At 37.0% G+C, this 26,465-nt stretch overlaps 1 protein-coding gene across 2 annotated transcripts in view; it reads right to left on the bottom strand.

Annotated features, from left to right (window-relative positions):
• Nucleotides 1-316: 316 nt before the first annotated feature.
• NPEPPS (aminopeptidase puromycin sensitive) overlaps nucleotides 317-26,465 on the bottom strand; it is a 104,048-nt gene continuing 77,899 nt past the window's right edge. For both annotated transcript variants that reach the window (XM_027519813.1, XM_027519814.1), the window contains 14 exons: nucleotides 25,496-25,660; nucleotides 24,554-24,658; nucleotides 24,079-24,139; nucleotides 22,426-22,535; nucleotides 19,604-19,667; nucleotides 17,719-17,858; nucleotides 15,735-15,869; nucleotides 14,268-14,487; nucleotides 9,417-9,559; nucleotides 8,742-8,798; nucleotides 5,598-5,705; nucleotides 4,963-5,118; nucleotides 4,645-4,692; nucleotides 317-1,793 (listed from right to left, as the gene is read on the bottom strand). In XM_027519813.1, the coding sequence (XP_027375614.1) occupies nucleotides 1,641-1,793; nucleotides 4,645-4,692; nucleotides 4,963-5,118; nucleotides 5,598-5,705; nucleotides 8,742-8,798; nucleotides 9,417-9,559; nucleotides 14,268-14,487; nucleotides 15,735-15,869; nucleotides 17,719-17,858; nucleotides 19,604-19,667; nucleotides 22,426-22,535; nucleotides 24,079-24,139; nucleotides 24,554-24,658; nucleotides 25,496-25,660 (1,665 nt within the window). In that variant the 3' untranslated portion in view covers nucleotides 317-1,640. The remainder of the gene's footprint in view (nucleotides 1,794-4,644; nucleotides 4,693-4,962; nucleotides 5,119-5,597; nucleotides 5,706-8,741; nucleotides 8,799-9,416; nucleotides 9,560-14,267; nucleotides 14,488-15,734; nucleotides 15,870-17,718; nucleotides 17,859-19,603; nucleotides 19,668-22,425; nucleotides 22,536-24,078; nucleotides 24,140-24,553; nucleotides 24,659-25,495; nucleotides 25,661-26,465) is intronic.

Consider the following 26,465-nt stretch of genomic DNA (forward strand, 5'->3'; position numbering starts at 1 on the left):
CTGTTGGTGTCTTTACTTTGCTGGTACCGTAAGCACATGCCTAGATAAAAGGAAGCCTCAGGACATAGGAACTGGCAGGCTAAGGTTAGCTCCTTAATGCTGACTCTAAGGAGCTATAAGAAGTTTCTGAGTTAATCCAGAAGTAATTTAGGAGGAATCTTAGGGTATTTCTGGCTAGGTACTATTCATTAGAAATTCAGCCACTGGATTTTCTTAGACTCAAAAAACCCCTATGGTAGTAAAACTTCTTATAATCCTACTGAATGACAGAAAAGGTTTTAGTTGCTTACCGAAGAGAATAAAGGACATCAGGACATCAATTTCACATTGACATTTTTATTAACGCCAACTGTTTTTTAATTATTATTTTTTTAAAACAATAGCACAAAAATGTTTCAAGGAAGCAGTCTCACAATCTGATGACCTTCTGAAATACAGTTAAGCCACACCAAATATGAATTCCTGTTAATAACACACAAAAATATTTTTTTTTTTTTAAAGAAAAAGAAAAGAAAAAAAGTAGGGAAAGAGGAAAGGAATGAGATTTAGAGTTAAAAGTCACTGGATTAGGTTGGTGAGGCTTGTTAGTAGGATACACTGTGGAAGCAGAGTGGCACACACAGGCTTACAGTCTTTTTTTTAAATCAGTTACCACTAATACATGGGCCCTGCATCAGCAACCACTGACTTCTTACAGGCCGAACTGAACCAGAAGCCAGTGCTGATACTGTCAGAAAGAGGGTCAACAGTTGGCCTGTCATTTTTAGCAGAATAACTCCTTCAGAAAGGCCTGGCTGAAAACTTTTCATTTCTATTGTCTCACCTATATGCATTTCAGGATTCTTAAAAGTCATCTTAAAAAAGAAAGAAAAAATAATGTATATCAGTTTCTCTTATTTAATGTGGCTATAAAAGATGTTTCCTTATTATTTATCTCTAAGAAGGACACCGGGGTGGTGGGTTGGGATGGAACTAAGGGAAGGAAAAAACCCAGACCAGGATAGGTTTTGTTTTTTTCAAACTTTTTTTTTTTTTTTCTTGCCAAGGGGTCACACAGAAGGGAAGGCAAGGAGGAAAACTACAATCCTTGGTTCAGATTGAGTTATGCAGGAAAATATATCTTCCTGATCAGTCCCCATGCCAAATAAACAAAAAACAAGAAACCCCACTTGAGATTATGCACAGACTCTATATTATACCAGCTATCAGCCTTTAATGTTAACCATTCCCAGCAATGGACACTTGGCTTGTAGGCTGCTTGGAGAACCCACTTCACAAAAATCCTCTTTACAGAAGCCTCTAGTTTCCTTTTCGTAGGTTATAAAAACAGAACATCTGTCATTAACAGGAGAGTGTTAAATACTTTTAACCACTGACAAGGCTTCAGGAAGTTTCACAGTTTCGTTATGCTCTATTTTATTACTATCATATTTACATTTTTATTTTTTTGCTGAATTGCTGATTTTCCTTTTTCAATAGAATTTAATTCTGGAGTGTGAGCAGGAACCAGTTAACTACATTCATTGTCCAACCCCCACTGGCTTGAAAGAAGACTCCAAATTCTTGGCGTGTGAATCAGCTGTCAGCCGCCCCACCTTCTCCCTGCACAAAGCAGGACCGCAGTGGCGGTGTGCTCAGGGTCACGCTGTGGGCGGCGAGGCCTTGCGCTGCAGGAGGTACTGGTGGATGCTCTCAGCATCGCGCTTTAGCCAAGCAGCATTCAGCAGGATATTTTCACAACACTGCTGGATGGTACGCTCAGCTGAAGGAGCTGGGTGACTCTCGAAGAAAGCCTGGCATGAGACAATCCAGAATGTAGGATCATTACTAGCAATAGTAAGAAGCTAATATCACAGGTCATGAAAAAATACCCACCGTCTATGAAGGATTCATAAGCTTCACTCATGAAAACTGACCACTGCCAGGCTAAAAGAAAACAAGCTGCACCTTAGACCTGCAGATTCTTCCCCTAATGTATTATATGCTAAAGAGCCTAATCACAGAGAAAGAACCTATATTCTTTAAGGTTCATTGTCCAAGCAGCAAAAAACAAAACAGAACGTTTATCAAGGACCAAGCCCCCTGTGTTACTTCATCTAAATGACGATCTTATCACCCAATTCACAGGGGTTAAAAAAACCTACTTGAAGTCTAGACTTTGAAATCAGCCTTGGGACTTGATCTAGCCCCCATTATGTACTGAAGTGTGACTGAGTAAATTAACTGCTCTGTTTTATCATCTATGAGAAAATATAATACTTGGCAGAGAGTAGTTAAGGATTCAACACATTTTGGCTACTTCCAATAAAGATTAATTTGTAAGGGATAATAAAACTAAGAAACTTACATTGCTGCCATATTCTAATAATTTAAAATTTTATAGACACATTTTCATACAGTAAACTACTTCAGAGTTCATTGTAATTATTGCAGTGCTTATTGATTAAAGGTTGAATAAACCATTTTCTAATGAAGTACACCTGGTTTCATAGAAAATATCAACCAGCAAAAGGATGGGGACCGGGGGGCGGGGGGGTCTTTCCTTTGAAAGAGTCATCACAGGTCTATAAGAGAGAATGACTAATTCATCAGATTAAGTCTAAACCTCTTAGAAATCAGTTACTTTATTGACATGGATGACAATGGCTCCTGCTCCAAGGCTCCTATCACAGTTGGGTTCTTAGGGCCTGAGTAAGACTTCTCATTCTATCTCAACAAATAGTACCACTGCTTACATATAAGAAACCCTTGACTACTTCCCTCTTCCTCCCCCAGATATGTTCACAATACAGACAAAACATTCAATAAATACTGGCTGTATTAAAGACTAACAAAACAAGCCCTGGAATCAAGATTGCTGGGAGAAATATCAGTAGCCTCAGATATGCAGATGACACCACCCTTACAGCAGAAAGCAAAGAACTGAAGAGCCTCTTGATGAAAGTCAAAGAGGAGGGTGAAAAAGTTGGCTTAAAACTCAACATTCAGAAAACTAAGATCATGGCATCTGGTTCCATCACTTCATGGCAAACAGATGGGTAAACAATGGAAACAGTGACAGACTTTATTTTTTGCGTCTCCAAAATCACTGCAGGTGGTGACTGCAGCCATGAAATTAAAAGATGCTTGCTTCTTGGAAGAAAAGTTATGACCAACCTAGACAGCATATTAAAACAGAGACATTACTTTGCCAACAAAGGTCCGTCTAGTCAAAGATATGGTTTTTCCAGTAGTCATGTATGGATGTGAGAGTTGTTGGGACTGTGAAGAAAGCTGAGCGCCAAAGAATTGATGCTTCTGAACTGTGGTGTTGGAGGAGACTCTTGAAGAGTCCCTTGGACTATAAGGACATCCAACCAGTCCATCCTAAAGGAAATCAGTCCTGAATATTCATTGGAAGGACCGATGCTAAATCTGAAAATCCAATACTCTGACCACCTGATGCAAAGAACTGATTCATTTGAAAAGACCCTGATGCTGGGAAAGATTGAAGGTGGGAGGAGAAGGGGACGACAGACGATGAGATGGTTGGATGGCATCACCAACTCAATGGAAAAGAGTTTGGGTAAACTCTGGGAGTTGGTGATGGACAGGGAAGCCTGGCGAGCTGCAGTCCACGGGGTCGCAAAGAGTCGAACACGACCGAGCAACTGAACTGAACTGAATCTCTTTCATTACTCCATCTCCTCCAAGCTACTTTATCATTTTTGCTTCCCAATATCTCCCCTTTCCAAACTGCATTCTCTATACTGCAGCCAGATTGAAATTCTTATCATATAAACCAGATTAAGTCACCCCTTTGTTTATAAGCCATTTCAAAAAGGGCTTCCCATTCTTAGGAGCATTTTCATATGGGCTACAAGGCCCTCTTCAGTCAGGCCTCTACTTTACACTAGCCTTAACTTGGCCACTGGCCTCCCCTTGAACTAATTATATGTATTTCTCCTTCAGGAATATTTATTACCTTTACAATAAAGTGATTATTTACATAATACAATGCATAATATTGAATCTTGATCTAGACTCTCTGTTATGTACTAACCTGTGACTGAGTAAATTAACTCATAATGTGAACCAAACATTATAGCTCTCAGAATTTCCAAATCCACCCCTGAAACCTTCTTGCTTTCAAGAATGAAAGTGGAAGTGACACTTAAAGGGCTAGGAGTAGAGTCCCTACGTACTCATCTTGTCTCTCTGTGCACATAAAAGACCTCTGAAAGGTATTAGAAGGGAAAAACAACTAATATGAAAGATCTACTATGTTCCAGGCCCCCTATATTACTTAGTCTAGACATCTTATCACCTCATTTTATGGAAGAGGAGACGGGCTCATAGAGGTTAAAAAGCCCGCTTGAAGTCACGCAACTAACAAGGGGCAGAGCACAGATTTACATCCAGGTTGACTGACTCTAAAGTCCACATTCTTTCAACCACTTCAATGCCCTCAAAGATAATTCCAACTCTAAATTCTTCAGGCCTTAAGGATACAACCTATCCTTTCTCCCAGAAAAACATGGAGACACTACTAAAGTACATCACCCCAATAATCTATGATTATAATTGATTAGTATTTTTATTTTCTGGATTGAAAATAATAATAAAAGTGAAATAAAAGTGAAAAGTAAACTGTATTTTCCTTACCTTAACTTCTCCAGCCATTTTATCAACTGCAAATCCCTCAACTGATAGCTGAAAAAACAATGGTTTATAAACAGTAAGTACAACTAAGAGGTTAGGAACAAACTTCCATTTACCATAAAAACAAATCATTCCACTCTTTCCCAACTTCAGTTTATTCTACAGGGTACAGGATGGGCTATGGAGAAACTGTTTAGTAAAGCTAGTAACTACTTAAGGAAACTTTTAAAAAGCAAAGACAATAATCTATGGGTTGAATGAATCATGAATGTCTCTCAATAATATCCATGATAAGCAAACTACTCAAACATTTTCACCTACCTTTATTAGTCTAGATATTAAGAATCCTCCCTGGTATCGATTATAAAGTTCTTCCCAGTTGTCCTTTATGAATTTCCAAGCAGCCTTCCTTCCATGCTTACTGCCTCCAGCCACTCCACCAATTACTGACACAGTGTCCTGTGGACGTACCTCTTCCTAAAAAAAGAGAACTATAAGTCTAGCGTATCCAGAATATTGTCTGATGCCAGAAAGGGCAAATGCTGTTGAGGTACCCAAGTAATCCCCTTCTTGTTTCAGGAATAACTGGCACCAGAAGCTTCTAGCAAAGAGGAGAATGTTTAACCTACAGATCAGCCAAATTGAGAATGAAGCACTGAGATGGGTACAATAGATGGCTGCTCAATAGATACCTGCTCTAGGGTAAAGAAAGAAGAGCCAGGAAGTAGGCACAGGGATGTGCCAACCTTACAGTTTATTTCGTCTCCCAACTATTCTGATTCTTACCGCTAGAGGGAAATACAGTGGCTAGTAACAAAAGCTTACTCCAGTTTTTCAAGAAAGAGGAAGCCTTTAGTCTAGGATTAAGACAGATCAAGAGAATACTGAATCAAGGACACTTGCTATAGATCAGTTGGTAGTAATTCCCTCTAAAAGCAGTTTTCACTGTAACTTACTGAAAGTGCAAACGTGAGGACTTTTTGAATCAATTCAGGTGAAAGAGTAGCCCCAAGGACTCTTTCAATTCGGTTTTTCTCTTCCTGCATATCTGCTTGTTTGTGAAGCTATAGTGAAAAAATACAGAAAGAGACAATTAATTTCTCCCTGAATAAGGTGAAACTTTTGCTTTACATTCTCATTGGCTAAGATTGCAGGATATGAAATTAACAAAAGAATATTTTTCAAGAGGTTTGAGCACTAAATTTGTCCTGTGCCCCTAGAGTAAGTCATTAAGTGTTAAGTGCTCACTACATAAATAGCTTGTCATCAGTTCTGAGCAGTTCAACCTCAGGATCTAAGGGGTGAGCCCGTCATGACCAAATTCTTTATTCATTGATGTCTGACCAATGTTCTATGTTAGATAGGCAAAATGATCATTACTAATACCACTGGAAATCAATTCAACTCATCAGTTAAAAAATACAGGAAGCATTATTGAAAGTAATATTTTGAGAATATTTGATGACATAAACATGCCACTGATATATTAACTGAAAGAAGAGATACAAAGCAAAATGGTTCTAAATTTTAAAAAATTTAATGAGAAGGGGAGACAAAAACCCTGAAAACACATCAAAATGTTAACATTAATAATGGTCTCTGATCAGTAGGATTATGCAGTATCACATTTTTAACTGCAAAGTATTATGAATGCAGAGCATTAAGAAAATAGAAAAGCATAAAGAAAAAATTACTATATTTACATTAACCAAATCATGAATAAGACCATATTATACATGCTATATTTGTGATCTTTTTAAAATTACAAGTAAGTTCTATTTTCTTCTTTATACTTTTCTAGCCTCTAAATCTTCCATAGTGAGTATACCAAAATCTCTTTTCATAATTAGAAACAAAACATTATTATGTTTTTTAAAAATTAGAACTTCAAATGTATATGAGATACTTCTCTAAGACAACTTAATTTATAGACTCTCTTGACCTTTTTTTTTTCCCTCTGAAGAGTTAACACTGACCAGTGTCTGGAGACCCCATCACAGCTCCCAGTTTCCTCTTCCTTTCCTTTGGACTCTTTTGAGCAGCAGTGTAGTAAAATAGATAGGAGGTCAGAAGACCTGGGTTCTAGACCCAGTTTTGCCTCTAACTAGCTGTGTGATCTTGACTAAGTCCTTAACCTCTCCAGGTCTCAGTTTCCCCATCTGTAAAATGAGCGGGGTGGACAGATGATTTCTAAGGTCCTTTTCAGCTCTAATATTCAAGGTCTGAACTCTGGCATTTAGGAAGCATTCCCCACCCCACCCCCAAGAGGACCTGTTATAGGAGTCCACTAGATGGCACCATAACACTACATTTCAAATATACTCTGTATTAGTTATTTAGCCTGCTTCATTATTCTTACACAAAATCCTCCTCATCTCTCATCAACTGGCTTTGTTTCCTTTAATTTTATATAGTATAGTTGATTTACAATGTTGTGTTTTCAGTGTACAGAAAGTGATTCAGTTATACATATATAATAATAATTTGCACCTGCTAACCCCAAACTCCCAGTCCATCCCTCCCCAACCTCTCCTAACTGGTTTCCTGAAGAACCCTGATTCTGCCTTCATTAGAGCTCTTTGCATAGTAAAGTTGAATCATTGTGGGCTCCCTTGTGTTAAGCAGATGCAAACTCTTATTAAACAAACACACTGGTATAAATTCTTAAACGTATGCCATGACATGAAAATGTCAAACGACCTATCATGAAATTTTCAGAACCCTTATTTTTCCCATATCTTTATGGAATAGACAAAATATACCAACTATCTCATTTCACATGCAAAGAAATGCATGATTTATAGTGCACAGGTTCACAGAATATTAAGAGTGAGAAAGAGACCTTAATGTCATTTAGTTGAAAGGTAAACCCAAAGTATAATTTTTTATGTTATTAGAAAGGAAACCCTTATACAACATAGGCAGTTAACGCAATACAATTGCAATTTAGTTTCTTAAATAAAGTTTGTGTATTTTTAAAACATTCTAGTCATTTAAATACGATTTGTTTAAAACTAAAATACCAGAAGTTAGATTTGTAATTGTGATGCACTTGGGGTCAGAAAAGTATTCTGATTAAGATCCCTAAGTGTGGATCTTTTAATGAATGGGTCTGATGGATGATTTGGGTATTTAGGCACGTATTGCATGTTTTATTTGATAAGTAGAATCAGCTCCCTCCACCTCTAATGCAACCAGGTTAGACTAATAACTGCATGGATACAGACTGGAGACAGCACTTGTTCTACAGTATTAGGACTTTCGAACAGATCACTGCCATTATAAGGACATGGAAAGTTTTAAATATATATTTTTTCTAAGTCAGAGTTTAATTATATGCCAACCACCCTGGGAAACTACAAGAGGCTATGAAAGCAAGTGAATTAATTTTCTGTCTGTTCATAAGAGGCACCAGCCTAGACCAAATCCTTGAGGCACCTATTCATCTATCCCTTTCCTAAGCACAGAAATAAACTTAAAATGGGCAGAACCCTGAGTAAGTTTGCATTGATGGGAAAATTTTTAAGAACTGGACTTTTTAATCTAACTTAACATTTTAATATTAAGATTTAAGATACATAAACTTGTGATTTATAAAAGTGAATAAATGAGATGACTTGGCATCTGTATTGGTAGTATAGATGAGCAGATATTTCTCCTGCTGCTGCTCCTGCTAAGTCGCTTCAGTCGTGTCCGACCCTGTGCGACCCCATAGACGGCAGCCCACCAGGCTCCCCCATCCCTGGGATTCTCCAGGCAAGAACACTGGAGTGGGTTGCCATTTCCCTCTCCAATGCATGGAAGTGAAAAGTGAAAGTGAAGTCGCTCAGTCGTGTCTGACTCTTAGCGACCCCATGGACTGCAGCCCACCAGGCTCCTCCGCCCAGGGGATTTTCCAGGCAAGAGTACTGCAATGGGTTGCCACTGCCTTCTCCAGATATTTCTCCTATAGCTTCCTAAATATATGCATGCCTACAGTATGCATATCAGCATATATTTCTTTTGTTACGACTTTTTTTTTTAAACCATTCAAGGTCATACTCTCTGTGTCAATTCAACTTCAAAAGCAGAAAATAGGAGCCCTTTCCAAATTTACTCACCTTCAGCATAATGTCTAAGGTAGTGCCATCACCATGCTTCAAAACAGTCAGATAGACCTACAAGAGAATACGGAACAAAAAAGAAGGCATCTGATTATATGTAACTTATTCCAAATATTCTAATGTTAAGACAGAAAGCAAGTTAAAAAAAAAATTGTGTGGATATTACATAGAAATTATGGCAACAATCTAAGAGCCCACTTGAACAACCAGAAAGGTAGATGGCAGGTAGTAACAGCAGAGCACAGGAGACTGTGCACCGATAATCACCTTTTAGTACCCTAGTGTGGACTGAGAAACTACACAAATGAGATGTTGCCTACAGGCTCCCTAGATGGTGTGTGTTAAGAGAATTAGGCATGATTTGTAGGTCAATACTTAGGTCTACTTAGGTCATTTTTGTTGTTGTTTAATCACTGAGTCATGTCTGACTCTTTTCAACCCCAAGGACTGTAGCCTGCCAGGCTCCTCTGTCAATGGGATTTCCCAGGCAAGAATACTGGAGTGGGTTGCTATTCCCTTCTCCAGGGGATCTTCCCAACCTAGGGATCAAACCCAGGTCTCCTGCACTGCAAGCAGACTCTTTAGGTCATTTTTGGTTATTATTAAATACATTCCACACTACACAGAATGATGCAGACACCTAGAAATCAAAGTACTTTATTATGAGCCTACCGGACTCCTCAGATCAGCGGAGAGAATCTGTTTCCCTTCTACATGGTCCTTAAACCGACGACGGGCTTCTTCTAATGTTGCCTTATGTCCTGCTTTTCCTAGTTTGCCCAGGACCAAGCCCCTCAGGAGTGCATCTAGGTGACCTGATTGAGAAGTAAAAGAGATACAGAACTACTTAAAAAGCTTAGTTTTTACAAATATGCCACCTGGATATTGTATAATTGTGTTAGACCACGCCTACAATCTTGAACAAACAAAATCAATTACCTTAGTACTTGAGAGAACACTTAAATTTATCAAACAATAAGAATGAAGTACGTAACACACTAAGATAGGCAAATACGCTGACTCTATGCCAACTGTATTTATTAAATATTTATTAAATGCCAACTGTATCTATTTAAATATTTATTAAATATTCTATCTAGGTAGTTACACCTGTAAGAATTATGTGTGGAAGGAATACACTTAGATCATACAGTTTTGACCCAAAATTTAGAGGAAGGCCACATACAGAACTAGTATGCCAGGGAGATTAAATTGGAATCTTAGATTTTTTAAATCAAAATCTGATGGATTATTCCAAAGATATGCAGGTGGCTGATAAGCACATGAACCAATACCATTATAGCCATTGCTGCTGCTGCTAAGTCACTTCAGTCGTGTCCGACTCTGTGCGACTCCATAGACGGCAGCCCACTAGGCTCCTCTGTCCCTGGGAGTCTCCAGGCAAGAACACTGGAGTGGGTTGCCATTTCCTTCTCCAACGCATGAAAGTGAAAAGTGAAAGTGAAGTTGCTCAGTCGTGTCCGACCCTCAGTGACCCCATGGACTGCAGCCTACCAGGCTCCTCTGTCCATGGGATTTTCCAGGCAAGAGTCCTGGAGTGGGGTGCCATTGCCTTCTCCCCATTAGCCATTAGGGAAATACGAATCAAGACCACAATGAGATAACCAATTAGGATGGCTAAAATAAAAGACAATACCAAGTGTTGGCAAGGATGGAGAGAAATTAGAACCCTCATATACTGCTGGTAGGAATGTAAAATGGTGTGGGCACTTTGAAAAAAAGTCCAGTAATTCCTTTTGAGGAATTAATAAACACAGAGTATGAACCAGCAGTTCCACTCTGGAGAAATGAATTCATAACAGTAAAAAAGTAGAAACAATCCAAGCATATATACACTGATGAACGAACAAAGAAAATGTAGTATAATCATGCAATACAATGAAATATTATTTGACTATAAAAAGGAAGTACTGATACATGCTGTAACACGGGTGAACCTTGAAAATACTGTAGTAAGTGAAAGAAGCCAAATAAAAAATGCCACACAGAGTACGATTCCATTTATATGAAATGTCAGAACAGGCAGATCTGTGAGGCACTAATCAGATCAGTGGTTGCCTGGGACTGGGTTGCCAGGGAGTAGAGAGTAACTGCCAACAGGTATGGAGCTTCTTTTGAGTGTAAAGACATTTTTATAGAATTAAGATAGTGGTGGTGGTGGTCGTTGTACAGCACTGTGAGAAAAGACTGAACTGTATATTTAAAAGGGTGCATTTTTTGGTATATTGATTATATCTTAAAAAAAAAGTTAATACTGGCACACAAACTGATAGATTCCAACAGTACAACAAATAAATTGTGATATATTCATACAATGAAATACCACTCAGCAATAAAAAGAAATGAACAACCTATATGTATCTCTAGAACATTATACTGAGAGAAGCCAGATAAAAGAACAGAATATATATTATGATCCCACTTATATAAAGTTCTAGAAGAGACTATATTAATCTAGGGTGAAAGAAGTCAGAATAGCGTTTGCCTGCAGGGGGTGGAAGGGTAGGGGGGTGGCAGGAACTGACTGGGAAGTAGCTTCAGAACAACCTCCTGTGGTGACGGAAATGTGGTATGCATTTGTCCAGTCACTGAACTGAACGTATGCGTTTTGCTGTATTTAAACTGTAACTCCATAGAAGGTTTAAGGAAACCATAAGAAATCAATAGACAACACAACTAGAGACTAGTTAAGGTTCTTAAAAGAACCAATTTATAATTCTGGTGCTGATTTGCTGTGTTGATGTAGAATCTTTATTATTTTGCTATATTTGATTCTTCCATCTGTAAAACTGGAAAACTGAAGACATTCTCCCTATTTAAAAAAGGTGTTTTTGAGCCCTTGAAGTCTCACATATTATCATCATGAAAGAAAAGTGCAACACCCATCAATTTACCTCCATCTGTGTCCATCTACTTCCTGTCTTGTTCTTAGGGATCTGCTGTTTTACAACCTAAAGCCAACTCCTCTCAAGTATTCAGCCATCACTCCAGCAGCTACCTCTCTCTTTCACATCATGAATTTTTCTTTACTGTATCATTTTCATCAACAAAGACATATTATAAAATTCCCCACCATAAAAAAAAAAAAAGTGCCTCTTTGGTCCCACATCTCTCTCCTAGTCCCTTTTATCTGATTTTCTTTTTAGCAAAACTTTAAAAAGTTGTCTGAAACTGCTGCCTCCTTTTCCTCTCCTTCCATTCTGGTGGTGTTCACCACCACGCCATGTGAAGCTGCTCAGTCATGTGTGACTCTATGTGATCCCATGGACTGTGGCCTACCACACTCCTCTGTCCATGGGAGTTTCCAGGCAAGAGTACTGGAGTGAGTTGCCATTTCATTCTCCAGAGGATCTTCCCAACCCAGGGATCAAATCCGGGTCTCCCGCATTGTAGGCAGATGCTTTACCATCTGAGGATGGGAAGTCCTGGTGGACTTCCACCATGCCATAGAACCCAGTTAATGTAACCACCAGTTCATCATCATTCTGCCTGACTTGGTACAGTATTGGCACAGTTGATTGCTTTTCCCCCTCTACTGCTTAAGGCTTCTAGGACACTCCTCTTCCTCCTAACTCTCCTACATCACTGGCCAGTCAGTCTCCTTTGCTGATTCCCCCTCTTCTACCCAATCTTTGAATCCTGAACTGCCCAAGGACCCAGTCCTCACACCTCTTTTCTCCACCTACACTCAAGCCATAGGTGGTCTCATCCAATCTTATGGCTGTAAATACCATCTACGCACTAAATGTACTACTCAGCCTGCACCTCTAGGCATGGTACTCTACTTGGATGTCTAAAAGGACCTCAAATTTAACATGTCCAAAATGAAACTCCTGATTCCCTTTTGCACCCAAACCTGCTTCTACAGAAGTTTTCCCTGTCTCTGTATATGATAACTTCACTCTTTCAGTTCTTCAGGCCAAAATTTGATGACTCCCCTCTTTCTCCACCACACAGTCAGGCCACCACCAAGTAGTTTTAGTTCCACCCTCAAAACATACCCAGAATTTACTACTTGCAAATGCTAGTCGCAGGCAGCATCCAGATGCATTACTCAAACAGCTTTCTAACTTGTCTTCCTACTTCCTCTTTTGCCTCCCCCGCTGCAGCCTGTTCTTCACACGGCTGAGTAAATCAAGTCATGTTCCTCTGCTTCAGACTTCCAAATGAGTTTTTCATACCACTAAATGTGAAAGTCCCAAAGGTCCTGTTGGAGCTGCTCTGCTCTCACCCTCCTCTCTCCCACACTTACTCTGTCCTGACTTTACCAGCCTCCGTGTTACTCTTTGAGCACCTAAGCATGCCTCTATCTCAGGTCTCTTGTACTTGCTGTTTTCGGTTTGGACCATTTCCCTACTACATAGCCTCACAGTTCTCTTCTACAGGTCTCGGCTTATGGTTAAATATCACCTCACTGGTTTTCCTGCATTTTCCCATCCACTCTCTATCCTATAAAACAGTGGCTTATTACTCCTACTCCTGGCCTACCTTACCTAAACTTTTTCTTCATGATACTTGCTGCCACCTAAAATATTATCTATTGAATTGTTTGCTGTGTCTTCCCCCAGAATGAAAGCCACACAGGGCAACTTTTTATTCACTGTTATACTACCAGTTCTTAGTGTAGTACCTGGTATTTACTGGGTGCATAAGTGCTTGCTGAATCAGTGGAAGAAAGATATAGAGCTCTAGACAATTTTTACTATTATTCTTATTGCAAAAGACTCCCAGAACAAGAAGGGCAGGAGGAAATACAACATTCAGTTATTAGCATATGGTAGAAAATATATCTAAAGCCTGTACTCACTATTCCTAACATTTACATGATAGCAAAAGAATACATGATTACAGAAATAAAGAGAACACATGTAGAAAGCAAATAACTCCTTTAACGCAGAAAACTGGCCTCTGTGTCTCTCAACACCATTTCAGGTCGTACACAGGTGTCTGGTATTTATGGTAACAACAAAATAATCCAAAATCCCCTTTAGCTTTTCTTGATTAAAAATGGGCCTTTGGAACTCTGTACAAGACTTATTTCCACCATTTGCTCTGTGCTTAAATCATATTTAGCAACAAATACACATACTACTGTTTTTATGTTGGTTACCCATGTAAATTCACCAGGAGGCTTAAAAGTCCTAAGTCTTAATTTCTAGTTAGCTGAATACATAGTAATGTCCAGTAGATACAAAGATGATGTTACTGTTAACCACAGCTGAGTTTTCGACTCATTAGAAAAGACCCTGATGCTGGGAAAGACTGAAGGCAAGAGAAGGGGACGACAGAGGACGAGATGGTTGGATGGCATCACCAACTCTATAGACACAAGTTTGAGCAGGCTCCAGGAGATGGTGAAGGACAGGGAAGCCTGGTGTGCTGCAGTCCATGGGGTCGCAGAGTCGGACATGACTGAGCAACTGAACAACAACAACAGCAAATAGCTGAGGTAAAAAGGACCAATTTCTGATCAATTCTTTCCGCATTTAGTACATTCATTACCTTCTCCAGGTTTGGGGTCCCAGCCCAGTCTCTCCCCTATAGGTGAAAAGACATCTTTCACAAACTCTTGGATTTCCTCATAGAAGTCTGTGTGGGACAAGAGAGTTGAGAGAATCCCCAGGTTACAGCTCAGGTCGCTCCATACAGTATAATTGGGCTCATTCACAAAAGCCTCCATGACTTTTAGAACCTCTACAGTGCTAATGATTCCAGCTCGAGCCTGGGATAGGAAAAAACATAAATCAATCTAATCTTCAAACAAAAACAAAACAAAAAGCACAAGCATGCATTTTTGGCACTGTCTTATGCTAATTAGTCATTCCTTAGGGAAGAGACTAGACTATATAAGTTCAGAACACTGTAGAATTTTATAAAGTAAAAACTGTATTATGACATTCCTTACTTTTTTGCTATTTATAAAACAGCTACTTTTTAAAAATGTTAAAATTTCACCAATTTAGAAAGAACAAAGAAGAAAGAGAACAGTTAACTTCCTATTTCTATTCAGTTTCTAGGGTCTTGGTATTGTTTGTCTTTTGAAAATTTTCATACTGTCAGAAAAGGTACAAAAACAGTTGGGGCTTTGGTTTTTGACAGAGGCGCTTTCTAAACTGGAGCTGCAAACTGTGTCAACTTCAGCCTGTCCTTTACTCATTTCTAAAAGAAGACAAACTGGAAGGTACTACAAATTCATCCCTTTCAGAATTAACTAACAGAGTTAGGAAAAAGAACTTCTGTTACAGCAGCCAACTGCACAAACACACCACTCTCCTGGGACAGGTCTCTCTCAGCAATGAGCTCAGCAGATGTGAGGTTTTGTGCATCAATGCTAATCTGTGTTTATACAAAGGAGGAATCCAAAACCAGTTACTATAGACGGGAATGAAAATTTCAAGTCCAATTAAAGGAACATTAGGAGGAATCTGACAATTTTATCACAAAGACATCTAGAAATTATCTAACCTATGTTTTGGAGTTATAAAGATAATACTACTAAGTGCTCCTTTAAATTTTTTCTTGAACAAAGCTAAATATAAATATCATTTTAGAATGATAATGGGCTATTATAATTTGAATAGTAATGGAATGTTTAAAAAATTCCAGAGTCTCCCAGCAAAGTACAACCACTATTTTAGAAAAATATAAATCACTGAATTATTTTTAAAAAATCATCAATAGAGAAATCTCTTCAAGGTTCATGTCTGTGTCTATTGAAAAGAATTTATGCCTTACAAATGATTGGTTATGTACAGTTGCAGAAAGCTGGCTTAAGAAAGTGAGATTTGTTTCTGGAAAATTATATAGGTTCAATCTTGCATATCAATTAATAATTAGTCATTTTCTTTAGTCCCAAAGGCACGCACCTCTCAGGAAGAACTATATTCTTCTAATTATGTTCTAGTCAGCCATTCCAGGAAAAACAAAACCATTTAATCAACAAAATCCATCAAACTACTTGAGGCTCACCAAGGAGAAGAGGTCATTCTGTAGTCCAAGTCGATCCACTGGGGGGAGAGAAAGGTCTCGAATCCCTGGTAATAAACTCTCCAGCATGGCTGAGCTGTACTGGGTCCGGTAAAACCCGACTGTTCCCAGGTTTAACTGAAAAGACATCCAACAGGTATTATTAAACAGTTGCAATTATTTTTTAAATCAGTTTTTTGTAGATATGAAAAGAGTTTTAGCTTTAGTACACCTGGATGAAAAACAATGAAGCTCATTTATGTTAATAGACAGGGAATAAAATGAAACAACACATAAAGATAGTAATCACTTGTCAAAGATAAAAACAGAGGCAATACAAAACAGAAACTTGACATAAGTGAGAGGCAAAGTGAGTGACAGTGGAAAGAACACAGCTGAAAAGGAGGAAATAATCGGGCTAATTTTCTAATTTCAGTGGATAGTTTTCAGTTCATAGAAAATATTTACTGTATATAAAAACTCTTGGATAATAAAGTCTCCAAGGAAGACTAAACCTTTACAAACATTGATCTGCTGAACCCAGAGTCTCAACAGAATAGCAACTGCCAGGACCTAGATTTTAAAGAATTATATGGACTTAAAAGGCAACTTCATATGATTTTTGGAGTGAGGTAATCATTGACTATCACTATTTTCTATGCTCAGTCAGTAAAGAGTCTGCTTGCAATTCAGGAGATTGCCTGAGATGCAAGAGACCAGGGTTTGATCCCTGGGTCAGGAAGATCCCCTGGAGGAGGAAATCACAACCCACCCCAGTATCCTTGCCTGGGAAATTCCACGGTAGCAAGAGTCAGACACAACTTAGTGACCAAAGCATTATTTACCAACACTCAAAAATATGTTTTATAATACTTACATACAAAATATTTTAATGATAAAATGACAGTATAAGATATACGTATTTTACTATTTATATGTATTTAAAAATCACTTCACATTTCTAATACAGTAATTGTTTTGATTCCCTGTATCTTTTACTATAGGAAGAATACCTTTATTTACCTAATTATAACCATACTGTACTTTTCTCTTATAAGAAAAATTTCATACTGCTACATATGCTCCAGGTTATAATTTCAAATGGCAATATAGTAGACCACTGAGAATATTTTAAAATATATTTAAAACAGAGTAAGAAATAGTTCTGCAAGCATGAAAGGCTGAGACAATATGTAATTCTATTGCATGTGTGCATGTTTAGTCACTTCAGTTGTGTCCAACTCTTTGACTCAATGGACAATAGTCCGCCAGGCTCCTCTGTCCATGAGATTCACCAGGCAAGAATACTGGAGTGGATTGCCATGCCCTCCTCCAGGGGACCTTCCCAACCCAGGGATTGAACCTGTGTCTCCTGCATCTCTTGCATTGCAGATGGATTGTTTACTCACTGAGCCACCTGGGAAGCCCATAATTCTTATCAGGAATCTATAATTGGGAGAAAAATTTGTAGCAGATATTTTCATTATGAAAGGTAGAGTACAGAATGATGAAAAATAATATTTACTGTTATTTTTGTGAAATGCCTTTAAAACACCAGCTAAAAGGAACTTCCCATTTCAGTGACACAAACTGATTATTATGTCTGATCTCACTTGATTATAGTTGTACACACACAGTGACAACATATCACTGAAGTTAACATGTCACTACAATGACAGGGCAGTTTGAAGTTGCAAGACTACAAATGTTTTGGTTAATGCGACTTTATACAGAGACTACTCTTTTTTTCATCTTTAATCCTATCCCTTTTTAATTGCTTATTGACCACTCCCTTAACTGACATAAAGGCAAATATCTAAACAATACTAAATTTCACATAAGAAAGTTTAGAAATGTCTTTTTCTTTTCAAGTCCTAGACCAAAATGAATCAGTAGAATTTAGAGCCAGCCATAAAATGCATACAGGAAATGAAAGAAATAAATCAATTTAGTTAAGATAAAAATGGAACGGCCTTTCTGGACTCACCTTCACCCACTGGTCTGGTTTGACATCTTTTAAAACTATATTCATCTCTGGCTTGTCCATCAGAATCTTCATTTTGGCATGGCTGGAATCTTCACTAGTAGAGATTGTGATAGGAACCATCCATTGGGGACAGTCTTCTCCTTAAGCAAGAGAATAACAAACAGAAAACTTGAAAATAATTTTTCACTGGAAGAAATGTAAAGTAAGGTAGAGAGGGGACTGGTGTCCCATGTATGGGCTTGAACCTGTTAAGCCAACAGCTCCTTTTTAATGATGCATGAACTCTTCTAGGTAACCTGAGTAATAATGAAGAAAGAACTTACTAACAAAATCATAACAGCCTATAAAAAAGAGAACAACAGAATCTGTATTTGTGTAAAATCACAAATACAACGATTTTGTTGTTTTTCCCTTTTCAGAGCAATATTACACTTAGTCTGCTTAGTCGTGTCCAACTCTTTGTGACCCTATGGATTGTAGCAATAGAGATAATGATTTTAATGATAAAAGACATTTCGAGTGGGTTAAATCTCTCATACAGCACTTAAACAAACTCTAAAGTGCAGTCCTTAATAGGTATATATACTGCTAAGACACTGTGATAGGATACACCTTGGGAGCTGTTGGATTCCGTCACTGAGGAGTCATAGCTAAAAGCCAAAGGTTTTGTAAGACAAATACATATACTCTCTCAAGTATTAGCAAAACCAGATTTTGCATTAAGATGCCAAACAAAAGAAAGTCATAGCCCAGTACATTAATGGAACTATCTTAATCACTTAAATAGCTTTATGCTATCAGGCTAAACCACAAATGAAAATTCTCTCCTGATGCTAGGATAATTCAGGTTTTAATACAGCCTACAGTGGTCACAGAGCACTAGAAAAACCCGCAAAACCTGTCGGTAATACAGTGCAGACTGCTGGTATATGTGGAAAATAGCATCTGCGATATTATTTATTTAGATAATAAACCTGTCGTCGGACTTGTCAGACACATTTACTAAGACAGCAATTCTCGATGCTGGCAAGGCTAAGAGTTGAAGGCTGTAACCTTGGTAGAGTGCATCATCATTTGGTGGGTCGAACATGAAAAGGCACTGGTGGTTCTGATAAACCTCTCTCCCTGTTGACAACGATTTTAAAGGAAGTGAGAAAGGTGCATAAAAATACTTCTTAATTTTTCAATTTATCTTTAATTCCCTGGGTACAAGAGTCTACTGTCATGTAGAAATATTTGAAAAAGCACAGTTGAGTGGCAGTTAAAGAGTATAAACTTATATAACGCCTACTCTTTAACTCATTATATAGGTGATCCTGGACAATCTAACTTACCTAGCTATGCCTCAGCTCCCTCATTTGTAAAACAGAAATAATACGACCCACTTAGTAGGGTTGCTAAGAGTATGAAATAAGGATCGGCTATAGTGCTTACTAGCACAATGACTGGTACAAAATAAATCTAAATAATCATTGGGCTTTATCTGCTTAGTTACTTACTATGACCAAGAGTTTTTTTTTAAAAAGTCACTGTGTATACACTGGGTACACAAGTATACCAAATGTACTTAGCACACAGGGGCATAAGACTTGGTACAAAATTGCATACCAAGTTTTCTTTCAGGGATTCAGGCTAGAGACATCATTTCTTGATGTTCATATCTTTATCTATTCATTATAGCCTCCAATAACACAGAGAGACGCAGAATACTACAATACCCCATGAACCTCCTTTTCCTTCCCTATCATTTTTATTCTATTACCATTTCCTTGTTTCTATTTAATTCTATTATTTTTACATGGATAATTATTTATTATTAGTTTGAACACTACTGGTATAGTATCCAAATTTACTGATTAGCTCCCATGTATAGCCATTTGCTTACCAACATATGGTCCACTGGCACAGAACTTCTTTTGGGACAACCTCAGTAATCTGTCATCTTCTACCTAAAGAAGCAAAACAAAACAAAGGTTGTAGGAGCATTAACACTTTTTTTCCTTAGAGGAGACATTTCTGTGACAAAGCAGAGGTGAAACCAGTACAGCCAAATGGCTCCCGAATACACAAAATGCAATGGTGATAAACATGATGATACTACAGAATGGAAGAAAACTCACTATTTCTCAGTAAGGTCTCAAAATAACAATACTCTAAAAATAAAAGGCCAGGTACTGAGTAATATTGCCCATGAGAACAGAGATGTATCCAGATAAGAACTTCAAAATTTCAAAAGGCAGACACAGTTAACTTATGAAGGAGGGTTATATGTTTAGTCTTTTCCATTTCCAAAAAGTGGCAACATTAAATTAGCATGTGGATTCAATATTCAAAGTCATTTAGAATAGATACATGTATATGGATGGCTGAGTCCCTCCAGCTGTCACCTGAAACTACCACAACATTGTTAATTGGCTTTACCCCACACAAAATAAAAAGTTTCAAGTTTGGGTAAAAAAAAAGAATGGCAAACATGAAAGCAGAACACAACCTATTTCAAAGGATAAGCTTTGCAAAGAAACACAAAAAAGGCAGGGGGAGAGACTGCAATCAACTAAAAAAACAGAAGCAACAAAACCAAGTACATTAAAAAAAATACTTCAACAATACTCAATCTTTTGCTTATTGTTTGTTACTATACTGTAGAACATTTTAAATAACACAAGCTATAACAGATTTAAGTTCACCTGAATCAAATGTAAAGTTGGGTCAATGACCTTTATAAAGGGATCAACTAGAGATAGAACTGAAAACTTAAAAATCTGAGTGGGGAAGCAATGGCCACTTCAATGCCATAAAGGACCTACTAATGAACTTAACTACATCACTGATTAGTTATGTATCACACAGATTTCCTTGAAAAAGTTATTAGGTAACCTTTAAATAGATTCAGAAATAAAGCAAAAATATTTAAATTTAGGGACTATAAGGTGAGAGACAGATCATAATCAAGATGCTATGTTGCAGAGCTCTCCTATTTGTAAAAGAACTAAGTCATAGGCATGCATTTTATTGTAATGTAAGAAGGAGGATGAATTTGGCTATGCTTGCAGACAAAAAAAGTGCAAAAAAAGTAGCTTGAAAGTAGCTTGATGTTTTAAGTTCCTTGAGTCTCAATAACATTGGGAGGAAGTGGAGTATTAGTATCTTCTCTTCTGATAAATTATTATGCTCTTAAAAGTATACTCTACTTGAAAAAATTATGGCCTTAGTTTGCTTTATGTATAATCATTAAATATTTTAATAGTTTTGAGGTGTTGACAGTTTTTGAGGGATAGAAATTCCCAGAAGTAAAAGCAACAATCATCTTTGTATATTATTCTTTAAACAGATAAAATGAAAACCATCTGTCTATCTGTATAGAGTGTCAATGTCAAGTTTGATCAAGTCATCTCCTATAACAGACTAGTCCAAAGTGGAGAAAGAAGACTAGAAAGAAACAGAATGGTCACAATGGTAGCTCACTAAAGTTTTAGATATCTTTTCCCACCAAGCAGGATTAATTGTGTTATCTAAATTGCCTTTTCAAATGCTTGCAGCCAATCTGAGAGGTCCTCCAATGTGTATACTTTATTATAAAATACAGTCATATTTAAGCTTAAGATGTGTCTCTAAAAGGTTAACTTGCAAGCACTTGGGTGCATTCTGAGAGTACACGGGCTGATTTAAATGTCATCTAGATTCTTAAATTACAGAAAAGCAAATTTACTAACTTAAACTGCCACAATGAGAAGGCTTTGTAAAATATTAGCTTTAGGGACAATGCAGAACCACAAGGACAAACACATACAAAAAAAGAGCTATGAATCTTCCTCCCTAAAAATGAATAGAATTAATTCTCTATGCAGCTCATAAAACCATGGCAAAGAATTTTTTTTTTTTTTTTAGTTCTACCAGTTTATTGCTACCAACCCGTCACCCTCCACCCTCACGCACACATGCTCAGTCATGTAACCCCATGGACTGCAGCCAGCCAGGCGCCTCTGTCCATGGACTTTTCCAGGCAAGAATACTGGAGTGGGTTGCCATTTCCTTCTCCTATGGCAAAGAAATTTAAGAGAAAGATTTCACAATTTCATACAATTAAACTAAGTTAAGACAAACTTTCTGATGTGCATTATAGGATGATGTGTAATTTTCAATCCTTCTGGAGGACAACTCATTTTGAACTACACCTGCCTGAATTCAGATAACAGTTCAACTAATATGAATGTAATTCTAATCAAAGTCACATCACACTGCCATCCAATATTAAAAACTAATTTTGAAGAATGGTATTATAAATGGGTGTTGAATTTTATCAAATCTTTTTTATGCATCTAGTAATGCATATGGTTCTTCTAATTTGATTCTGTTAATGTAGTAATTATGAGTCAATATCTTGCTTAATTTGTTTAATATTAAACCAACTCTGCATTCTTAGGACAAATCTCCTTTGGTGATTTTAGAATTATATCAACAATGTTACAGTGTTTTCCTCGAGGACAGTAAGAGCAGACAATATTTTGTTTTCTACCGTACCCATGTATAATTTTAAAGATGTGGGGCAAACTTTTGGGTATAGAGATAATAAATCACTGAGAAAAGAGTGTAAGGGCTGGTTTAAATCTTACCTAGAATACTTAAAGTACAGAAAAGCAAATTTGTAACACCGACTGAATTTCATTTAATATATCAGACAAATTGAAGAACTTGGTAGAAGTTTACCTGTTCTGCTTCTACATAAATGAGAGGGAATCCCATTTGTTTGGTCCAGGTATTCATCACAGCTGCTATAGGTTTACCACTAGCATTTTCTAAACTTTCCCAAAGATCCTCTAGAAGATAAATACAAACAATGAAAATCTAAAATGTTTACATTTTTATTTTTGTAAACAAACCAGAAATTTTATATAACTCGAAACTGCATCATTGACCAATTTTGTATTTTTTTCAGGTTCAGGAAACAAACAGTGGACCAAATTAATGTTACCCCTGCCTTGCCATTAAGTGAACTATATTATAATTTGTTCCAATTTATTAAAAAATTACAGATTATAAACAAAAGACAAACAGGTGAGTTCAAACAAGAAACAGGAACAAACAAATGGAAACATATTCAAGAATACTACAAGATGATCATTCACAAAATTAAAACCATTATACCCATTCAACTAACGGAAGTTAAAAAATATTCAATGCTGATGAGGCCGAGGTAAAGTCCATATGGTCAAACAACTCTGGTGGCTGAATAAGCAAAACAACCATACAATGTAGCATAACTATAACAGAGGAATGAACAGAGGAAAAAGTCCTTAAAGAAAAATCCAAAGAATAAAGTTTCACAAGACATAATTTTTGTTCTGAATCTTGAAGAGGAGTTGCTCATTAGACAGGGGAGAAAGGAACATTCCAAATATACGGACTATATGTACAAAAAGGAAAGTACAGGGGAATTCCCTGGCCGTCCAGTGGTTAGGACTCTGCCCTTTCACTGCTGTGAGCCTGGGTTGGATCCCTGATCAGCGATCTATTAAATTCCTGATTGGGGATTCTATTAAACATTAATGACGTTACACAAATCTTCTTGCTTTTTAAACTATTTTTGTTCATTAAGGAACTCAGTTTCATAATCAATCAACTGCTGCTGCTGCTGCTAAGTCACTTCAGTCGTGTCCGATTCTGTGAGACCCCACAGACGGCAGCCCACCAGGCTTCCCCATCCCTGGGATTCTCCAGGCAAGAATACTGGAGTGGGTTGCCACTTCCTTCTCCAATGCATGAAAGTGAAAAGTGAAAGTGAAGTCACTCAGTCGTTTCCGACTCTTAGTGACCCCATGGACTGCAGCCTACCAGGCTCCTCCATCCATGGGATTTTCCAGGCAAGAGTACTGGAGTGGGGTGCCATTGCCTTCTCCGAATCAATCAACTAGTATACCTTTATTCTTCCTTTTGACTCTAATATCTAATAAATCATAGACTATCATAAAATTTTAAGAATTTCCTTCAATGAAAATCTGCAGTTCCACAAGTTCAACTCCTACAAATGGTTAATCTGCAGCTATTTTAATGTCCAATGGTCAATTAAGGGCAACAAAACCCACAAATCACCAAAAAAGAACAAGCTATGGTAAAGTAAACAGAACTTTTCAGACTCTTCAGCAAAACATTGAGCTGTGGAAAGCAGACTACTGAAGGTTGACCAAAAGGATAATAGGTCCTGATTCATACTGATCTATGATGTAATATATCTTCAAAAAAGTCGACTTTATTTCCTATCCATCACATGGAAAATCGAGTATTTAGAAAAAAATAAAATATCGTACTCTGGATAATGTGCCGACATTCTCTCCATTTCTACCTCAAGTTATTAAAAATTACCTGTGGCAGCATTCTTTTGTTGGAACTTGGTTAAATACATGTTCATTCCTTTCTTAAAGTCCTGAGAAAACACAATTTTTAAAATCCAGGAGAGTGAGAACTCAGAATTATAGTATATTTTGACTACAGAGTACTCAAGAACTAATTTACTCAAAATTAATTGAGTATTAGATTTACTAAAACACAGTAATGTCTATTGTCTTTCGTTTAAGAATGTATACGCTTTGCCTTCTACTTTTGCTTTTAAGTTTTATACCAGACTTCCACCAACCCCCAAAATATATTTGCAAGATCATTCATTTAAGAGACCAAAACAGTCAACATAAAAAGAAATAAAGATAAGCCAGAGTAATATTCTTATAGATTCTAGAAAAATTACTTAGGAACTTAACCTAAATAAAATCAAACTTTTCTTTTTCATGTAAAACTCTGTGGGATCACCATAAAAGAATTAATTATTTTTTTTTTTTCTTACCTTATCTCCAATGTAGTCATGTAGCATTCGGATGACAGATGCACCTTTGCTGTATGATATTGCATCAAATATCTCATCAACTTCAGAAGGATGGCCCACACTGACCTGGCAGACAGTATGATTCAAGGTTATAACAGGAAGCAGACAAACTGTAATAATGAATTACATAAAGAGCTTTCTAGGAAAACTCTTCTAACTCAATAAGATACTTTTTGCCTTTAGGTGACTCATACTGTGTAATTGTTTAAAAGGGTGTAATAACTAATACTAATAAAACAGAATACATAACACAATCCCCATCATCTCTTTAGGGCCTGGGTTCCAGTCTTGACACTGCTTTGCTGGAAGGCAAGTCACTGTGGATCTCTTTGGAGATAGGGAGGTGAAGGTAAGGAAGGGAGAGATGAAAAACATTGGACTTCTTGCACTTATTGTAATGGCTAACAGTTACATAGGACCCAGGTTAAATATGTCAAAGTAGACTGTAAGTCTAGCTCTTTGGAGGCAAAATTTATACATATAAACTAGCCAAAATAGGACAGATTAAGTAAAAAGAATTAAAATATATATAAAGCAATGACAACAACAAAAGAGTATGTTTAGAATTTTCTTTGAAACAACAGAATCCTAATATTACCCAACAGGTATGGTTCCCCCATTACAATTCAGTAAAAATCTATTCAGTGAATGTTTATGGATACAGAAAACTTGCTTCTACAAAGATACAGATTTTAAAATGAAATAGAACTAGAACTTTGTAGAATTTCAAGGGGATCTCCTTTGTAGCTCACTCAATAAAGAATCTGCCTGCAGTTTCAAGATGGAAATATAAACTATAAAAGTGACATCACTCATGCAATTTTCTTTTCAAAGAAAATTTTAAAAACTACATATTTCATTGAAAGTGAAAGCAAAGGCCAATGACTGAAAATTACGTCTCACTTCAATGGGATGGCTGTTATCTAAGGCGTCAAGCTCCTGAGCTCGTGTATAATCAGCAGAAACAAACTGAGTCCAGATATCATACTCTGGGAAGCAGTGGTCTACACACAGATACTCAATCCATGATGCAAAGCCTTCATTTAACCAAAGATGAGTCCACCATTCCTAAAAACAGAAGATGGAAATATGTAAAGAAAAGAAGATGCTTGTCACTCCACTAATATAAAAAACTCTTATGTCCCTTCCATTATACTCTAAAACTCTTGATGAGCTAAAATTCAATTCAAAACATTTAGTAAATAACTCACATCTATAAACAAAAGAATTGCCAAGAACAGCCAACTGGTGACACTCGCATTATCACCACTGCTAAGTAACTTTTTGGTACTAAAGGTAGAAGAGGAGGAGGAAGGGGGATGAAAAACACCCTCAAGATGGAAAATGGGAAGGGAGTGCATAAATGTGTGTAAGAGCTACACTGTCATATAAAATTCAGTTTAATAAACAACTCTCTTTAAGAAATCAGAAAGTTATTAGGACCAAACAAAGAAAACTGGGAACTATCTCCATAATGACAGGGGAAAAAATCATTGCTGAGTGACAAATTAAACTTTCTAGATAAACAGAAAAGCAGTATTGCTTATACAAGAATTGCATGAAATTAACAAAATGTCATAGCAGTAAGTTTAAATACAACTGGTATTTAAACATTTATAGAATATAAAATTCTCATTTGTCAATAATAAGAATAGTGGAGTGGACAAAGAATATAATGGGTCACAGACAAAATCAACTTTTTAAAATAGAAACAAACTTGCTAGAAAGAGATTTCAATCTAATTTTCATTACAGTTGATTAAATCTCTTATTAAAAAAGCAATACTATATGAATTCAAGATAAAGGACAAATGTAATGGTGAAAAACAAAAGGGTATTTAAAAATTCTGAAAAGATCAAATGTTTTCAATAAA

This window comes from Bos indicus x Bos taurus, chromosome 19, assembly GCF_003369695.1.
Source record: "Bos indicus x Bos taurus breed Angus x Brahman F1 hybrid chromosome 19, Bos_hybrid_MaternalHap_v2.0, whole genome shotgun sequence".
Taxonomy (NCBI): domain Eukaryota; kingdom Metazoa; phylum Chordata; class Mammalia; order Artiodactyla; family Bovidae; genus Bos; species Bos indicus x Bos taurus.